Source organism: Diceros bicornis, chromosome 4 (genome assembly GCF_020826845.1).
Source record: "Diceros bicornis minor isolate mBicDic1 chromosome 4, mDicBic1.mat.cur, whole genome shotgun sequence".
Taxonomy (NCBI): Eukaryota; Metazoa; Chordata; class Mammalia; order Perissodactyla; family Rhinocerotidae; genus Diceros; species Diceros bicornis.
The window spans coordinates 28,336,623-28,353,992 of NC_080743.1; the positions used below are offsets into that span (position 1 = coordinate 28,336,623).

General features: G+C 35.7%; 1 protein-coding gene across 1 annotated transcript in view; it reads left to right on the plus strand.

Annotated features, from left to right (window-relative positions):
- BRDT (bromodomain testis associated) overlaps positions 1-8,835 on the plus strand; it is a 41,259-nt gene extending 32,424 nt beyond the window's left edge. The window contains exons 14-17 of the mRNA XM_058538505.1: positions 93-193; positions 4,313-4,518; positions 5,036-5,210; positions 8,627-8,835. Coding sequence (XP_058394488.1) covers positions 93-193; positions 4,313-4,518; positions 5,036-5,210; positions 8,627-8,695 — 551 coding nt within the window. The 3' untranslated portion in view covers positions 8,696-8,835. The remainder of the gene's footprint in view (positions 1-92; positions 194-4,312; positions 4,519-5,035; positions 5,211-8,626) is intronic.
- The last annotated feature ends 8,535 nt before the right edge of the window (positions 8,836-17,370 follow it).

Consider the following 17,370-nt stretch of genomic DNA (forward strand, 5'->3'; position numbering starts at 1 on the left):
TTGTTTTCTGACGTAGAGGGGAAAAAAGTCAAATTCTGGACAAGCAAGATGAAATATCTTGATTATACTATTCTAAAAATCTGTGCATCTAGGTGATTCTGAACAACGCTCGAATGGCCTAACTGCGATGCATCAGTCTGGTGATAATGACACAGTGGTGTTAGAATGTGAATGTCAAGTTCCTGTGCAGAAGGTAAGGTAATGTTATTTTTTTCTCACAAACCTTGAAGGGATTTAAAATTCAATATGGAAATGGCACAAGAGGTATTTTAAGCCCTAACTTGAATGAAATTTTGGATCTCTAAGCCTAATTTTGCCTACTTATTGAAAAAAAAAAAAAAAGTTACCTGTGAGCCCCCACCATCAGTTCCCATGCTTGTGTTTAATTGTGAATTCTGTAATGCTGGTCTTTGCCAGCTCTCCTGATTTTAAAGCTTGGGAACTGAGCTTTAATCTGAGCTTAAATCTCCCCACAATTTAAGAGGGGATTTCCTAATGGAGTCTTTTGTGCAATTAATCTGAAACTACGCTCTTATCATTCTTTCAACAAATATTCTAGATGTTTGGGATACATTAGATACATCAGGTACTATTCTAGGCATTTGTCTCTAATTCTCAGAAACTGACTATGAAAGAGATATTTACATGTTGTCTTTTCTTTTCTTCCCTTCTTTCTTTCCTTTTTTTCCCCTTGCAAGTACTTCCGAGGACAGATCTTACTGTTGGGGCAATAATTACTGCACAGATAAGCAGCAAAACATCAAGTATATGTTATACCATTGAAGTTTGCCCTAAAAGTAAAAGTGACGTAGTCTACTCTCTGTTTATTCCCAATGCCTAGCACCTAGTGGGAACTGAAATGCTGAAATGGAAGCTTAAGGAGGAATGGGATTGTGTGGCTTGTTCTCTTCGCAGCAAACTGTTCCCATTCTTGACATTATTTCCCACTCTTGCTCTCTCACTATCGGCAGTGTTACCACTTATTGAAAAAAGAGGCTAAGAATTTTGGTGTCAGAAGACATCTTTGAGAATTAGTCTTTAAGAATAAACTGCAGGGCCGGCCCCGTGGCTTAGCGGTTAAGTGCACGCGCTCCACTGCTGGCGGCCCAGGTTCTATCCCAGGCGCGCACCGACGCACCACTTCTCTGGCCATGCTGAGGCTGCGTCCCACATAAAGCAACTAGAAGGATGTGCAACTACGACATACAACTATCTACTGGGGCTTTGGGGGGAAAATAAATAAATAAATAAAATCTTAAAAAAAAAAGAATAAACTGCAGCTAGCTGGTTATCTTGCCCAAATAAGAGCTGGGATTAAAACAAAACTAACTCTCAACCTCTGGTTTTTTTACTCAGAAGCCCTAGCTTTGCCATTCTTCTCTTACTTCTGCCTCAGGAAAAGGTATCTGTCTTGCCAAGACAGACTCATCTATCTCTGCTCTTAATTTTTTTCTTTCAACAGATTTATAATGGAGCTCTCCTGCCACCTGTATAGTCTCTATTAGTCCTTTTTTTTGTTTAATAGTAATTCTTTTTTGTGTGTGTGGCAACATTGGTTTATACCATAAATTTCAGGTGTACATCATTGTATTTCAATTTCTGTATAGATTACATCCTGTTCACCACCCAAAGACTAATTACAGTCCATCACCACACGCATGTGCCTAATCATCCCCTTGGACCCTGTTCCCTCCCCCCTTCCCCTCTGGTAACCACCAATGCAATCTTTGTCTCTGTGTGATTGTTGTTGTTTTTATCTTCTCCTTATGAGTGAGATCATGCGATATTTGACTTTCTCCCTCTGACTTATGTCGCTTAGCATAATACCCTCGATGTCCATCCATGTCACAAATGACTGGATTTCATCATTTCTTATGGCTGAATAGTATTCTATTGTGTATATATACCACATCTTTATCCATTCATCCCTTGATGGGCACATAGGTTGCCTCCAAATCTTGGGTATGGTGAATAATGCTGCAGTGAACATAGGGGTACATGTATCTTTACTCGTTCGTGTTTCACGTTCCTTGGATAAATATCCAGCAGTGAAATAGCTGGATCTTATGGTAGTTCTATCCTTGATTTTTTGAGGAATCTCCATACTGTTTTCCATAGTGGCTGCACCAGTTTGCACTCCCACCAGCAGTGTATGAGAGTTCCCTTCTCTCCACATCCTCTCCAACACTTGTTGTTTCCTGTCTTGTTAATTATAGCCATTCTGACGGGAGTGAGGTGATATCTCATTGTAGTTTTGATTTGCATTTCCCTGATGGTTAATGATGTTGAACATCTTTTCATGTGCCTCTTGGCCATCTGTATATCTTCTTTGGAGAAATGTCTGTTCAGATCTACTGCCCATTTTTTAAATTGGGTTGTGAATTTTTTTGTTGTTGAGATGTATGAGTTCTTTATATATTTTGGAGATTAAGCCCTTATCAGATATATGGTTTGCAGATATTTTCTGCCAATTCTTAGGTTGTCTTTTAATTTTGTTGATGGTTTCCTTTGCTGTGCAGAAGCTTTTTAGTTTGATGTAGTCCCATTTGTTTATTTTTTCTATTGTTTCCCTTGCTTGGTCAGACATGGTGCTTGAAAATATGTTGCTAAGACTGATATTGAAGAGCGTATTGCCTGTGTTTTCTTCTAGAAGTTTCATGGTTTCAGGTCTTACATTCAAGTCTTTAATCCATTTTGAGTTAATTTTTGTTTATGGTGTAAGATAATGGTCTAGTTTCATTCTTTTGCATGTGGCTGTCCAGTTTTCCCAGCACCATTTATTGAAGAGACTTTCCTTTCTCCATTGTATGTTCTTGGCTCCTTGTTGAAAATTAGCTGTCCATAGATGTGTGGGTCATTAGTCTTTTCATCTTATTTTATTTTCCCACCAGCTGTTTATATCTTAAACCAGGGTTTCCCAACTATACCACTGTTGACATTTTGGACTGCATAAATCTTTGTTGGATGTAGGCCTGTGCATTGTAGGATGCTTAACAGGAACCCTAACCTCTACGCACTAGATGCCAGTAGAACCCTTTCCCCCAACCCCATGTGACAACCAAAAATGTCCACTGACATTGTAAAATGTCTTCCCTGAGCAGCAGGAATCACCCTCAGTTGAGAACCAATGCCTTAATTTTACCTAGCATCTAGCTACTCCCCTATCCCTGGAATTACCCTACCAGAGGAACCAGCGACCTCTAAAATTGCTATATCCTTCCCAAAGTCTTGATAGGGTAAGAAACCAGGGTCTTCTACTACCTCTCTCTCTCTGATTGAACATCCACTCTGGTGATTTCAGTTATAGTCTCTATGCAGATGACTCAAATATATACTTCTAGACGAGACCTCCTGTAAGTTTTAATCATTTTTGATGACTTCTCAGTCCCCTATAGCCAAGGAGTTGCTAAATCCTTTGGGTTTTACTTCCACCTCATAAATCAGGCCTTATTGCCTTTAATCTGAGCTCTTTATATCACAGTCATAACTGATCTGACTAACTTGAGACCCTCTTTGTTATAATCCATTCCCTTTTTAACATTCTTACATTGTTCCTCTTGCTGTATTGTTCTGATGATATTACTCATCTGTATGAAACCTTCAGTGGTTTCCAACTTTGACTCCAGAATGAGGATTAAACACCTTTACATTATGACCCCAATCTAGCTTTTCAGTCTTAACTATGTGCCTTGTAATTTGTTGAAACTGAGCTCATTTCTTCCCAGATATACCTACTAATACCTTTATATTCTCTCTTCAATGAGGAATGCTTTCCATCCTTATTTCTGCCTGTCAAAAGTCTTCTTGTTCTTCTCTGTGACACCTGAAAAATGTCCTGCGCTCCAAACCCACATAGAAGCTTTCCTGTTTTGGGGTCTGCCAAAATTTTATTGCAATTAAATAGATATTTCAGACACAAAGCCAGAGACTTTACCTCTTATTAATCAATTGTATATTTGCTTTATTTTCCCTATAGGATCATAAATATCTTAATTACAGTGATTGGTTATTTATTTTTGTATTCTTTGTAGATTGTCATACCCTTAATGTATATATATGTTTTACATTAAATTGAAATAATTGGCAAGCATACTATTTTAATTTGGTCTTAGATGAATAATTGAGTTTAGCTTATCTGTTATCGTATTTTCATATTTTTTCTAACTTTAGTAACCTTTAACTTAAGTTTAGTAAAATTACATGAAGGCCTTTGGAATCTTAATTTGATCTATTACTATATCAAAAAATATTATTTCCTTCCAAAATTTGGTTAACATTTGTAGACGTAGACTGAATCAAATATTTGTTTTAGGATATAAAGATCAAGAATGCAGAATCTTGGAAAAGTTTAGGCAAACCAGTCAAAACATCAGGTGTACTGAAATCTTCAGATGAGCTATTCAACCAATTTAGAAAAGCAGCAATAGAAAAGGAAGTAAAAGCTCGAACACAAGAACTAATACGGAGGCATCTGGAACAGAATGCAAAGGAGCCAAAAGTATTTCAAGAAAATCATAGGTCTGTAATTTACTGGATTAAAGGAGGCCTTGGGAGATGTATTTTAAATATATTAAATTTCTTTTTTGTCAAGTGGCTGTGATGCAGCTATTCAGTAGAATACAGAGCAAATTATAATTGCAAAAAGACTAAGTTTTTATTGATATTTTTTATTGATAAGCAGTAGTGTCTACTTTGAAGAGTCTAGAAATAAGCAAGTGATTAAACTATTAAAGATACTAATATTACTAAATTATGAAGACATTATTATTTTCCAGAAATGTCTTAATATTGTTTCCATTCTATGTGTAAGAAGATAGTGGTATACCTTGGTCATAGTTTTCCAAAACCTTCTCTTTGTTGATATAGATTTCCCTGTGTAAATTTTGATAAAAAATAAAGCTTAAAAATAATGTCATAACATATGAAAAGGGGCATCTAGAATGTCACTTTTATATTTGTTATTTAATAACATATCTTTGTAATAAAAACTTTTAAGAAACTTGAAACCTACTTTGAGCTATATTGTTTCTTTAAGGGACCTTGGCTTCACTCTAGAATCCTTTTCAAATAAAATGCAAAACAAATACCTTGGAGAAGAACAGAAAGAACATCAGCAGTCATTGGAAGCTCAAGATAAATGCAAACTCTCGCTTCCTGAAGAGCGTAATTTAGCAAGGGAGAAAGAGCAAGAGCGGAGGAGGAGAGAAGCAGTAAGTGAATTTCAGTTCACTAAATCTAACAAAGGAAAGATTTAACAGAGCAGTGTCTTTTACACATTCAAAGATGTATTTGGGGTGGTTTTTTTAGTGATAGTGGAGTTACCTCTTTAGTGAGGATTAGGTTCTAAAATCAAAGCCTAAAATAAAATTTTCATAGTCAAAGACACAAGCATAGTGTAATAATAAGAGTATTGACCCTGGAGCTACTAGACTATGTGGGTTCAAATCCTGATTCTGCCATTTACTAGATTTTTGGGCCTGGGTAGTTTATTTAACCTCTCTGTGCCTCAATTTCCTTATCGGTAAAGTGGGAATAATAATGCATCTTGTGAAGATGAAATGAATTTACATGTATTAAGCACATAGGTAAAGTGATTTATCACTTACTGTTATTACTTTTGAAAAATCCATAAACCACCTATGAATTCTGGCCAAAAGATATGCTATCTCTCCCTCTGTTTTCAGCGATTGCTTTCTTCATGTTTCTTGTGCTTTCTTGAGCTTATTGGAGATGTGTGTTTATAGTTTTCATCAAGCTTGGAAAAATTTTGGCCATTATTTCTTCATATTTTTTCTGTTTCCTCCTTTTCTCTTTTCAGTGACTCCAATTACTCATGTATTAGGCCACTTGAAGTTGTCCCACAGCTTACTGATGCTCTTTTTTTTTTTTTAATTTTATTTTATTTATTTTTTCCCCCAAAGCCCCAGTAGATAGTTGTATGTCATAGCTGCACATCCTTCTAGTTGCTGTATGTGGGACGCAGCCTCAGTATGGCCGGAGAAGCGGTGCCTCAGTGCACACCCGGGATCCGAACCCGGGCCGCCAGCAGCGGAGCGCATGCACTTAACCGCTAAGCCATGGGGCCGGCCCTCACTGATGCTCTTTTAATTTTTAAAATCTTTTTTCCCCTCTGTGTTTCATTTTTAATAAGTTCATCAGTCTTTTCTGCAATGTCTAATCTGCTGTTAATTCCATCCAGTGTATTTTTCATCTCAGACATTGTAGTTGCCATCTCTAGAAGTTCAATTTGGGTCTATTTTATATTTTTTGTATCTCTGTAAAACTTTTAAACAAATGGAATACAGTTATCATAACTGTTTAAATGGGTTTCTCTACTAATTCTGACATTATGTCAGTTCCAGGTTGGTTTCAATTGATTGATTAGTCTCCTCTTTATGGATAATGTTTTTCTGCTTCTTTCCTTACCTGGTAATCATTGATACCAGATATTGTGAATTTTACCTTGTTGGGTGCTGGATATTTTTGTAATCCTGGGAAAGACATGAGGATTCATAAGACATACAGAAACTTTAGTTTGAGAAGAAAAAAACCATTGGCTTTAGTTAAATTATTGATTATAATACAAATGAATTTCCTAGGAAACAATGTACAAAACTTTTGTCAGCTTCTTGTTTTATAACACTAAGGTAGAAACAAATTACATTAAGCAGTGTTGTAACATATGGTGGAGTTTACTTTAGAGCAGTGTGATCTTATAGAACTTTCTACAGTGATAGAAATGTTCTTTATGCAATCAAATATAATTGAGCGCTCAAAATGTAGCTACTGCGACTAAGGAACTAAATTTTATTTAATTTTAATTAAATAGCAAATTTTTAAATATTATCTGTTTTTTATAGTTTTTAGGAACTAATTTCATTAGTACTTTACTAGAAACCTTTCTCCAGTGACCTAGGAATTTTTCTTGTTGGTACTCACAAGGGCCTGACTTCAGTCACCCGTAAGTGATTTCTCAGCAACCTACTTGCCACCTAACAACCCAGCTAGGTAACCTGATATAATTTCTAGTATCCTCAGCACTTTTCTGGAACTTGACTAGACCTGGAACTCACTGAAATGTGACTAATAATGCCATGTTTAGCAGTTTGATAACTAACAACTTGACCTTGGATCTACCTGCTATCATTCTTGACAACCTAACTCTTATGTTGCTGCTACTTGACACATCCATATGCTGAAAAGCTGCAATAACTTGACACCTACCAGAGCTCCCAAGAGTTCTCATGCCAGTTCCCTTGACCAAGTTTTTGGTCTTAAATCTGAATCGTTGAAGTGTATATTAGGACCACTGAGAAAGGAATATCCAGGTTATGGTGTCAGCTGCAGAGAGCATTAGTTAATATTTAAATCATGGTATCTAAGTTTAATTGGTGTAGAGAATAACCAGTTCCATATCAGTAGTTATTCCACAGTGCCAATTTCAGTCAATATGGAAGAGAATCTAAAATAAATAAAGTACCTTTAAATAAAAACAAGTTTCATTACATATTCTTGGAGTTTTGCAGTATGTCTGGATACTTACAGGAGTATCGCATGATATTTAGACTAGGTTAAAGTATCCAACTATCATATTGGAGAGTTAAAATAGAACTTTGAGGAACTGTCTGGGATACACATTTGGTGTCCTAAGAGCTGGCATTAGGAAAGTAGTCTGGGTTAAGATTTAAGAATATATCCTTTTGTCTCTAAGGCATATTTAAATAAATTTTTGTAGTTTGTAGGAGTCACAAATACCTTTTTAATATCCTTTTTGTAGATAAGTCATAATTCCAAATCTTCTCCCACATAGCCAGTGAGAACACTGATTCCCATCCAGGAAGTCAAACAACTGTTGCAAATTGGCACTTTTACCTACCACCTTGAGCTGTTACTGTTTACTGATAAAAAACATTTTTTGACTTTCATAGTTGGGGTGTCATTTCAGATGCTAAAGAATACCTAACCTGTATCACAAGGGCATTTAGGGAAGGCTTCAGAATATAGTAAACATTTGTTTCCTTTGTCTTAATTAGCCTTTTCTTGACTTTGGCTTATTTTTAATGGTTTATTTAGCATTTAATAAACAACATTGTGCCAAGTGTTATACATGCAGTCTGTTTTAATCTTCATATATATTTACATATAAAACTTGGTTAAATAATTTGCCTTACGTTACACAGTTAGTAAGTGGCAGAATCAGGGGAAGCCCATAGCTTTAACATTACATATTATAGTTCTCTCAAATAGGTAAGATATTGGTTCATAGAAAAATTAATTTTATGTGTCTAGCACTTTGTTGGTTACAGAGATAGATGAAACAATGTAATCTCAGTTTGTTCTTATTAATACCTACTCTGTCAACACTGAGAGTTTTCTCTGTTACTTGGAGAGAAAGGTTAAACTTAGTGTTCTTGTAGGTTTTAATTTTTATTTATCACAGAACAATATTTTAACAAAAATCAGATAATGTTTGAACAGAAATAAAAACTTATATACAAACTCATTATGTTAAATAAATTGCATCCATTTTGTATGATCTGTTCCAAATGTTGCATAATCATTTTTATATAGATGTAATGAAGGCATAAATTTAAGTAACATTTAAATTTTCCCTTCTTTTCTACAGATGGCTGGTACCATTGATATGACTCTGCAAAGCGACATTATGACAATGTTTGAAAATAACTTTGATTAAAACCCAGTTTTTTAATTAACCATCAACTTAAAATGATAATATAAAAGATTAAAATGCATATAGTAAAATGATTGCTTTCAGACATCAATCTTATATTGTATTTTGACTGCTCTAAAATGATTAAACAATTTTCACTTACATTTTTTAATAGCTATATTTTCATTTTTTTAATGACATAATTTACAGCAAATTTTATAATTTTGGATCCCTAAAAATTTAATAAGTTCCCAGATGTTAGTCATTTTATAAATAATTGTCTGCTATGTATTATAGGCCCTGTCTAAGCAATGAAAATCCAAAAGAGTCTCTTCTTGTTTAAAAATGAAGAATATATAAAAATGTATCAAAAACATAGTTCCCATTGAGTTTTTAACTTTTAAAACAAATATTTGTCTGCCTTCAAAAACATTTAGAACTTCTAACAAATAATACTTCGTTTCTTTGCGTGTCAGGTTACATAAGATTCTCTGCTGGTTCTATATTCAAAGTTTATATTGGAATTTAGTTTAAAGAAAGTATTACCTGTCGTTTGAAAGATGTTGAATTTGAGGCAGAATAACAGTAAATATTAATTATCTATGTAAGTTTCTATAGGAACTTAAATGGCATTTCTTAATTTGCATAATATGTGATAGCAATGAATATTTAAATTTTTAATTACAGTAAGTATTTAAATCTGTAAAATATTTTTGTTTCATCATTCTCAAGTTGCAGTTATGTATAAATTATGTGTATCAGCTTCATGTACTTTAAAATTTTGGACTCTTGAAGTGTAATGTGATTCAGGCACTGTTGTTCTAATACCATCTAAAGTAAAAATTCAAAGTGTGTGTATTGTAGAGAGAAAGAGAAAAAGTTTTCTTGACTTCATTTATTTTTATAATCAATATGGTAATTTTTTTAAATATCTTAAAACTGTCAGCCATTTTAAAAACAAGTTTATTTAACCAGTGGCTAAAATGGTGGTGATAACTTCATGAAACATAGCCACAATTAAAGTAATAGTCATACCTAGTCAACTATACGTATTTTTAACCAAGAAATTAGTATGCATATACCAAAGACTATGCTTTGTTATTTTCCTAAAAGATTACATAGATATAGATGAATATATCTATATATATCCTAGTATATAGATAAATATATTTTAGAAAGATTCATTAGAAATATATAGTGGTTACCTCTAGGTAATGAGGTTGCAGGTATTTTTTTTATTTTCTTTAGACTTTTCAGTATTTTCTGGTTCTTTCTAATATTGATTATGTAATACGTTTAAGATCTGTGGCAATTTTTCCATTTTTGAAGAGAAAATGAAAATAGTAAATAAGAATTTACTTCTGTCAAATACACATATTAAATCTTTCAACTGCCTTTAAATAACTAATAAAACTGATCAATCAGTGATCTTTGTCTACATCTAAAAAAAGAAAGTTCAGCTTTATTAATATATCCTTTTACATTACAGAATAATGGCTCACTTGAGGTTTTCCTATAAGCATTGGAGCAGCCCTTACCGAGAGCTATGTTATGGTTATCAGTGTTTAGTTTAACCGACAACACTTTAACCTTTGCTCAGTCTATAAGGGGTCTGGCACATTGTAGATACTCAACCTTTTGGAAGGTTGGTTGAAGTCAATTTAGCAGAGAAAATAACGGTTTATAACTGATCCCTCCTATATTTTGCATTATTTTTTAGTAAAAATTGTTTGGCTTCTCTTAACTTCTTGCATGGAGTTTACTCCTTTTAACTTCATGCATGAAATATTGCATGTAACTTATTCACCCTCAACTAAAGCCTGGGTTTGTGAGGACCAGACTCCTTTTCCATCCCCATCTCTCTTCTCCAACTTCTAAAACTTTTCATTGTGTTTTCTGGGACTCATCATCAGTCATCAAGAACATGCCCTATAAAATCAACCTTTTTGCTTGTTTCTTTCCTCTTTTTGTGCTTGAGTTGTTCTGGAAGTGTGGTCCCTGCGTCATCTGGGAATGTTTTAGAAATGCAAATTCTTAGACTTCAGACTTACTAAATGAGAAGCTCTGGTGTGGGGTCCAGTGGTCTGTAGTTGACAAGCCCTCCAGGTGATTCTGATACACACTCAAGTTTGAGAAACTGCTCTAACTGAACCCTGGCTCTCTCTTGCAGGCTCTCAGCGCCTCTTTTCTCACTGATGTTTTTCTTACCTTGGAGTGCCACTTGCAGACCATTCCCCCTCCCTCTTCCCTAAACATTCCCAGCTTTAAGGTTTTCATGATCATCAAACTATACCACCCATAGTCATTTACCATCCCTGGTTCACTCCTTGTTCCCCAGAGATTTGAGTCTGTTTCACTGTCACTCTCTGATTGACACTTCTCAGTCCCTTGACCTCTCTGTTAATGATCTTAATACCTAATCAACCTTATCCATTCCTTTGTAATTACCAATAATTAAGACCCTTCCTTAGTCTCAATTTCAAGCACTGTAGTCACTTACTACTTCCTCGTATCTTTTTCGAGCTTACTTTGGATAGACCCTTGACACCAACAATCATTAGACCTCAGCAGGACCTACAATTCATTAATCCCAGTGCCTTTTCACAGTACCTCTCTTCTTCATGCCCTCACTTCTCTCCTTATCCAAAGTTTGTAGTACATTATCTATAGTCACGCTCTTGTGTACATTCTCAACTCTATTGCTCCTTTCTTTGTTGTGTTCACTTGGCAAAACTTAAATCCTTATTAAATGTGACTCCCTGCTCTGCACCCATGAAGCTAATTGTGGTTAGAGAAAGACATACAACCCTGATAACCAGTCTCACTTCAAATTTGTGAGCATAAACTCAAGTTAGCCTAAATGCTGCCCACAAATCTTAGTACATTTCCATGATCCATTCACTCTCCCTACTCAGTCAGTTCATTTATATATCCACTGTGTTCAGACCTCCAACCAGTACCACCACCCCCCATGATCAATCTATGCTACCTGTTTCTTTTTTCACTAAGATAACAAGCTATCTGAGGAGAGCTTCCACAAGCTTTTACATAGTCATATGTCTGGATTTTCCTTTGTAGCGTCTAGATGTTCTGCCTTGTTTTGGAATGTATCCCCCACATCAAGATGATAAAATATTCTTATATATTTTTTGCACTTAAAAATCCAGATATATGAGGCCAGCCCGGTGGCGCAGCAGTTAAGTGCGCGCGCTCTGCTTCAGCGACCCGGGGTTCGCAGGTTCAGATCCTGGGCGCACACTGACGCACCACTTGTCAAGCCATGCTGTGGCAGCGTCCCATATAAAGTAGTGGAAGATGGGCACAGATGTTAGCCCAGGGCTAATCTTCCTCAGCAAAAAAGAGGATTGGCATTGGGTGTTAGCTCAGGGTTGGTCTTCCTCACACACACACAAAAAATATTAAAAAAAAAATCCAGATGTAGTTTTTATTTTTTTTTTAATTTACTTTTTTTTTTTTTGGTGAGGAAGATTGGCCCTAAGCTAACATCTGTTGCCAATCTTCTTTTTGCTGTGGAACATTAGCCCTGAGCTAAGATCTTTGCCCGTCTTCCTCTATTTTGTATATGGGATGCTGCCACAGTGTGCCTTGATGAGTGGTGTGTAGGTCTGTGCCCAGGATCCAAACCTGAACCCCGGGCCGCAGAAGCAGAGCACGCAAACTTAACCACTACACCACTGGGCCAGCCCCCCAGATATAGTTTTTACACTAAAATTTCAGATGGATGAAAGATGTTTTTATATATGATATGAAGTAGGGGACCACATTTCTTTTTTTCTTAATGAACTATGAATTGTGCTGCCACAATTTACTTACTGAACCTCTGAATTGTAATAGCTGTCACTCTAAAAAATTTATAATCCTTTATCTAATTTGTAAAAGGTAAAAGTAAACACTATTATAATTTTGATTGGGATTAGATTAGAATTAAACTTAGAGACCTATCAATTTTGTTTCTAGTATTACAAATACAAATAATATTATGAATATTATCCTGCATGGGACCCATTTTTTGAAAGCATTGCCAGTCTCAAAAAGGGGAGTTCTCTCAGGACTCCCCTCCTGCCCCACAATTAGTTGGAAGGAGAGCAGTAAGCAACTGGGGTGCTGGGGCTTTCTTGAGGTCAGATGCTAGGAGCGATGTTATGCTAATTGTGCCATGGACCAGTGGTGAGGTAGGAAAGTTGAGGGAAAGACTTCAAGAGGCTGAAGAGGTCCCTGGCTGGCTTTAGGCATAAGCAGGATTACTACAAATTAAGGTCAAGAAATTAGCTCATGACCAAAGATAAATGAAATAAAAAAGCAAACTACAATGAGAGAGTGGGCAGAAACAATGAACAGCAAATATAAATTGATACTTCCTCCCCCTCTCCCAGGACTGCAGTAGAATAGCTATTTGTAAAATCTTTAAAGAAATAAGACTTTTGAGGGGAAATGGGCAGATTTGGAAAAAATGAGACTTTTAGAGAAGTGTTGAAACAAATTTACAAATTTCAGTAGATGGGTTAGAACAATTAGACACAGTTAAAGAGAAAATTAGCTAGAAAATATATCCAAATAAATGTACCAGGATAACAGCACAGAGAGATGAGAAGAAATGCAAAAGAGGTGTAAAGAGATCTAGAGCAAGGGTTGCCAAACTACAGCCCGTGGGTCAAATCCAACTTACCTGTTTTTAAGTTTTATTTAAGTTTTATTGAAACACAGACATCCATTTATTTACATGCTGACTATGGCTGCTTTTGTGCTGTAATGGCAGAGTTCACTAGGTGTAACAGAGACTGTGTGGCCCTCAAAGCCTAAAATACTTACTGTCTGACCTCTTACTGAGAAATTTGTCAAACTCTTATCTAGAGGATAAAATGAAACAAGTCCAACATACATCTAATCAGAATCCTTGGAACCAACAAAGAGAACAAGGGGAGGGGGTCATTATTTGAGGAGAGTGATTTTCTTAAAACTATGTAAATTGAATCCTTTTGTCCTATAAGTACAATACCCCAAGAAGGATAAATAAAAACAAATCCATACCTAAGACATTTTTCAGTGGCCTGCACGATATCATAAGCAAAGAAGATTTTGCAAGCAGCCAGAGAAAAGGAGTTATCACCAAATAGAAATAAGAATGAGTTACCAGCAATAATGACTACCAGAAACAGTGGAATTAAATCTTCAAAATTTTGAGAGAAAAATAACTGTCAGATTGAAATGTGGAGAAATTTTGGAGGGCCGTGATTTTTCCAGCAACATACATGTGTTAATCTTGCAGTCTGTTGTCTCATTGTATATGTATATATAGCTTTTCTCTGCAGCACAATTTCTCTTGATAATGCCCCTTAGGGCACAACTAGTTATCAGTAACGATGTAACTTAAGCATTATGGCTGCTTCTTTTTTTTCATTAACAAAGGTTGTACATAATCTTAGCATAAGGTTTCTTTACACTCTGTCTGAATCATTTGTCACAGGAGATTGTGTGTTGATGAGATTCTAAGTTTGTGTGGTTAAAATTTTTTTTTGAGTCAGGGAAGGAAAAGCTGTATGCATTCCACTGTGGACTACAGGTTCCTTTCAGATTACATTCGCTGGTGTGTGTATATACAATATGAAGAATGATCTGAAGTAATTGTGCTCTATTTATGTTTATCCACTAGTCTTTGATTAAATAAAAATAAATTATCATCAGCTTGGAATTCTGTACCCGGCAAAACTATCAAAATGAGGGTGAAATAAAAAAGTTTACCACAAAATGTTCTACCATAAAGGAAATGTATAAGGAATATTCCATTTTCATGGAAAGTAAGGCAATTCCAGTGCCCCTATTCCATCTTTTAGTTAAGCCACATGGAACGTGGTCTCTCAAGTTGATGCAGCAGAGGGAGATAGGATCACACTGGATATTTTTTTTTTAATTTTATTTATTTATTTTTCCCCCAAAGCCCCAGCAGATAGTTGTATGTCATAGCTGCATGTCCTTCTAGTTGCTGTATGTGGGACGCGGCCTCAGCATGGCCGGAGAAGTGGTGCGTCGGTGCATGCCCGGGATCCGAACCCCGGGCAGCCAGCAGCGGAGCGTGCGCACTTAACCGCTAAGCCACGGGGCCAGCCCTACACTGGATATTTTATTTTTCTTTCTTTTTTTTTTTTTTTAAAGATTTTATTTATTTATTTATTTTCCCCCAAAGCCCCAGTGGATAGTTGTATGTCATAGCTGCACATCCTTCCAGCCGCTGTATGTGGGACACGGCCTCAGCATGGCCGGAGAAGTGGTGCGTCGGTGCGCGCCAGGATCTGAACCCAGGCAGCCAGCAGCGGAGCGCGCGCACCCAACCGCCAAGCCACGGGGCGGCCCTACACTGGATATTTTTAAAGGCCACACTTGGAAGAGACTTACACCTTTTGCACTCATATCCCTCTGGCCAGAACACACTTGGGCACACCTGACGGCAAGTCTGGGAAATTTAGAGCAACACATGGATGTTAGTAACTCTCTGCCACACACAGGCATTTCATTTAAGAGGAAATACATATGGCTAATAAACATGAAAAGATGCTCAGCCTCTTTAATATTGAGGCAAATGAAAATTAAGGCCACAGGAGATACCAATTTTTACCCATCAAATTAGAAAGTGATGTGTGGCATTATCAAATGTTGGAGAGGATTAATGGGAACTTAGACACTGCTGGTGGGGAGTGTACATATAACCATTTTATAACCATCCAACAACAGAATACACTTTGTTTTCAGGCATCCACGGGACACACACCAGACCACATCCTGGGTCACGAAACAAATTTAAAAGAATTGAAATTATATAGAATATGTTCTTTGACCATAAACATAATCAGATTACAAATCAGTAATAACAGGAAAATCTCTAAACACATAAACAATAAACTTACAAATAATCAATCAGTCAAAGAGGAAATCTTAGAGGAAATTTAAAAAAATACATAGAAATAAATGACAATGAACATACATCAAAATATGTGGGATGCTGTTAATGAGTACTAAAAGAGAAATTTTTAAGTGCTAAATGCTTGTAATGGAAACAAAGAAAGGTCTCAAATCAAAAACCTTAGTTCCTGATTCCACACCCTAGAAAAAGAGCAAACCCAAAGCAAGACCAGAGCAGAAGTCAATGAAATTGAAAAGAAAATTGAGAGAAAAATCAATGACTCAAAAAGCTGGTTCTTAGGGGGTGGGGGTGGGGGGAGTTTATAAACCTCTAGCAATAATAACAAAAATAAAAAGACACAGATCACCAATAGCAGGAATGAAATAGTGAATATCAATGCAGATCCTACCACCATTTAAAAGATAAAAGAGAATATTACAAATAACTTTACACTCACAAATTTGAATGGACCAATTCCTCAAAAACTGTAAACCACCAAAATTCAATCAACATAAAATCAATAATCTAAATAGCCCTGTACCATTAAAAAATTTCAATTCATAATTTAAAAGCCTCTGAAAAAGAAATCTCTAAGCCCATATTATTTCATTGGAGAATTATACCGAACATTTAAAGAAGGATTAACACCAATTTAAGACAATCGTGTTCAGAAAAATCTATTCCAGAAAATGCCTCTTCCAGAAATCAGTCTATTCTGTAATTTTTGTCAACAGGACAAATTTTATCAACAGGAAGAGGGAACACTTCCCAACTCATTTTATAAGGCCAGTATTACCCTAATAACTAAAATAGAAGAAAGTACACACACAAAAAAAGCTGCAGACCATTATCTCTTAAGGCTCACTATAAAGCTATAGTAATCAAGAAAATGTGATATTAGCAAAGAGGTGGACCCATAGATCAATGGAATGGAACAGAATAGAGAACCCAGAAATAGACCCATACAAATATACTCCATGGATTTTTGACAAAGGTGCAATTCGATGGAGGAAGGCTGGGTTTTTCAACAAATGGTGCTGGAGCAATTGGATACCCATAGGCAAAAAAAGAAGAATCTCAACCTAAACCTCACATCTTATCCAAAAATTAACTCAAAATGGATCATGAACTTAAATATAAAACTATAAAACTTTTAGGGAAAAGAATGAGAAAAATCTTTAGGCTCTTTGGTTAGGCAAAGAGTTTTTAGAATTGAAATCAAAAGCATGATCCATAAATGAAAAATTGATAAATTGGATCTCATCAAAATTTAAACTTTTACTCTGTGAAAATATAAGCTACAGATTAGGAGAAAAATTTGCAAACCAGTATCTGCCAAAGAAATAGCATATAGAATATATAAAGAACTCTCAAAACTCAACAGTGAAAAAACAAACCATTTAATTAGAAAACAGAAAAAAGACATGAACAAAATTTCATCAGAGGATATACATATGGCAAATACACATATGAAAGCATGTTCACCATCTTTAGCTGTCAGTGACATGTAAATTTAAACCACAATGAAATATTACTGCACACATATCAAAAAAGTTAAAAAAATAGTGACAACACAAAATGCTGGTAAGGATGCAGAGAAACTGAATCACTCATACATTGCTAGTGAGAATGTAGAATGGTACAGCCCCTCTAGAAACCGGTTGGCAGATTCTTATAAACAAAGTATGCAAAGTCATATGACCCAGCAATTGTACCCTTGGGCATTTATCCCAGATAAATGAAAACTTATGTTCACACAAAAACCTGTACACAAATGTTCATA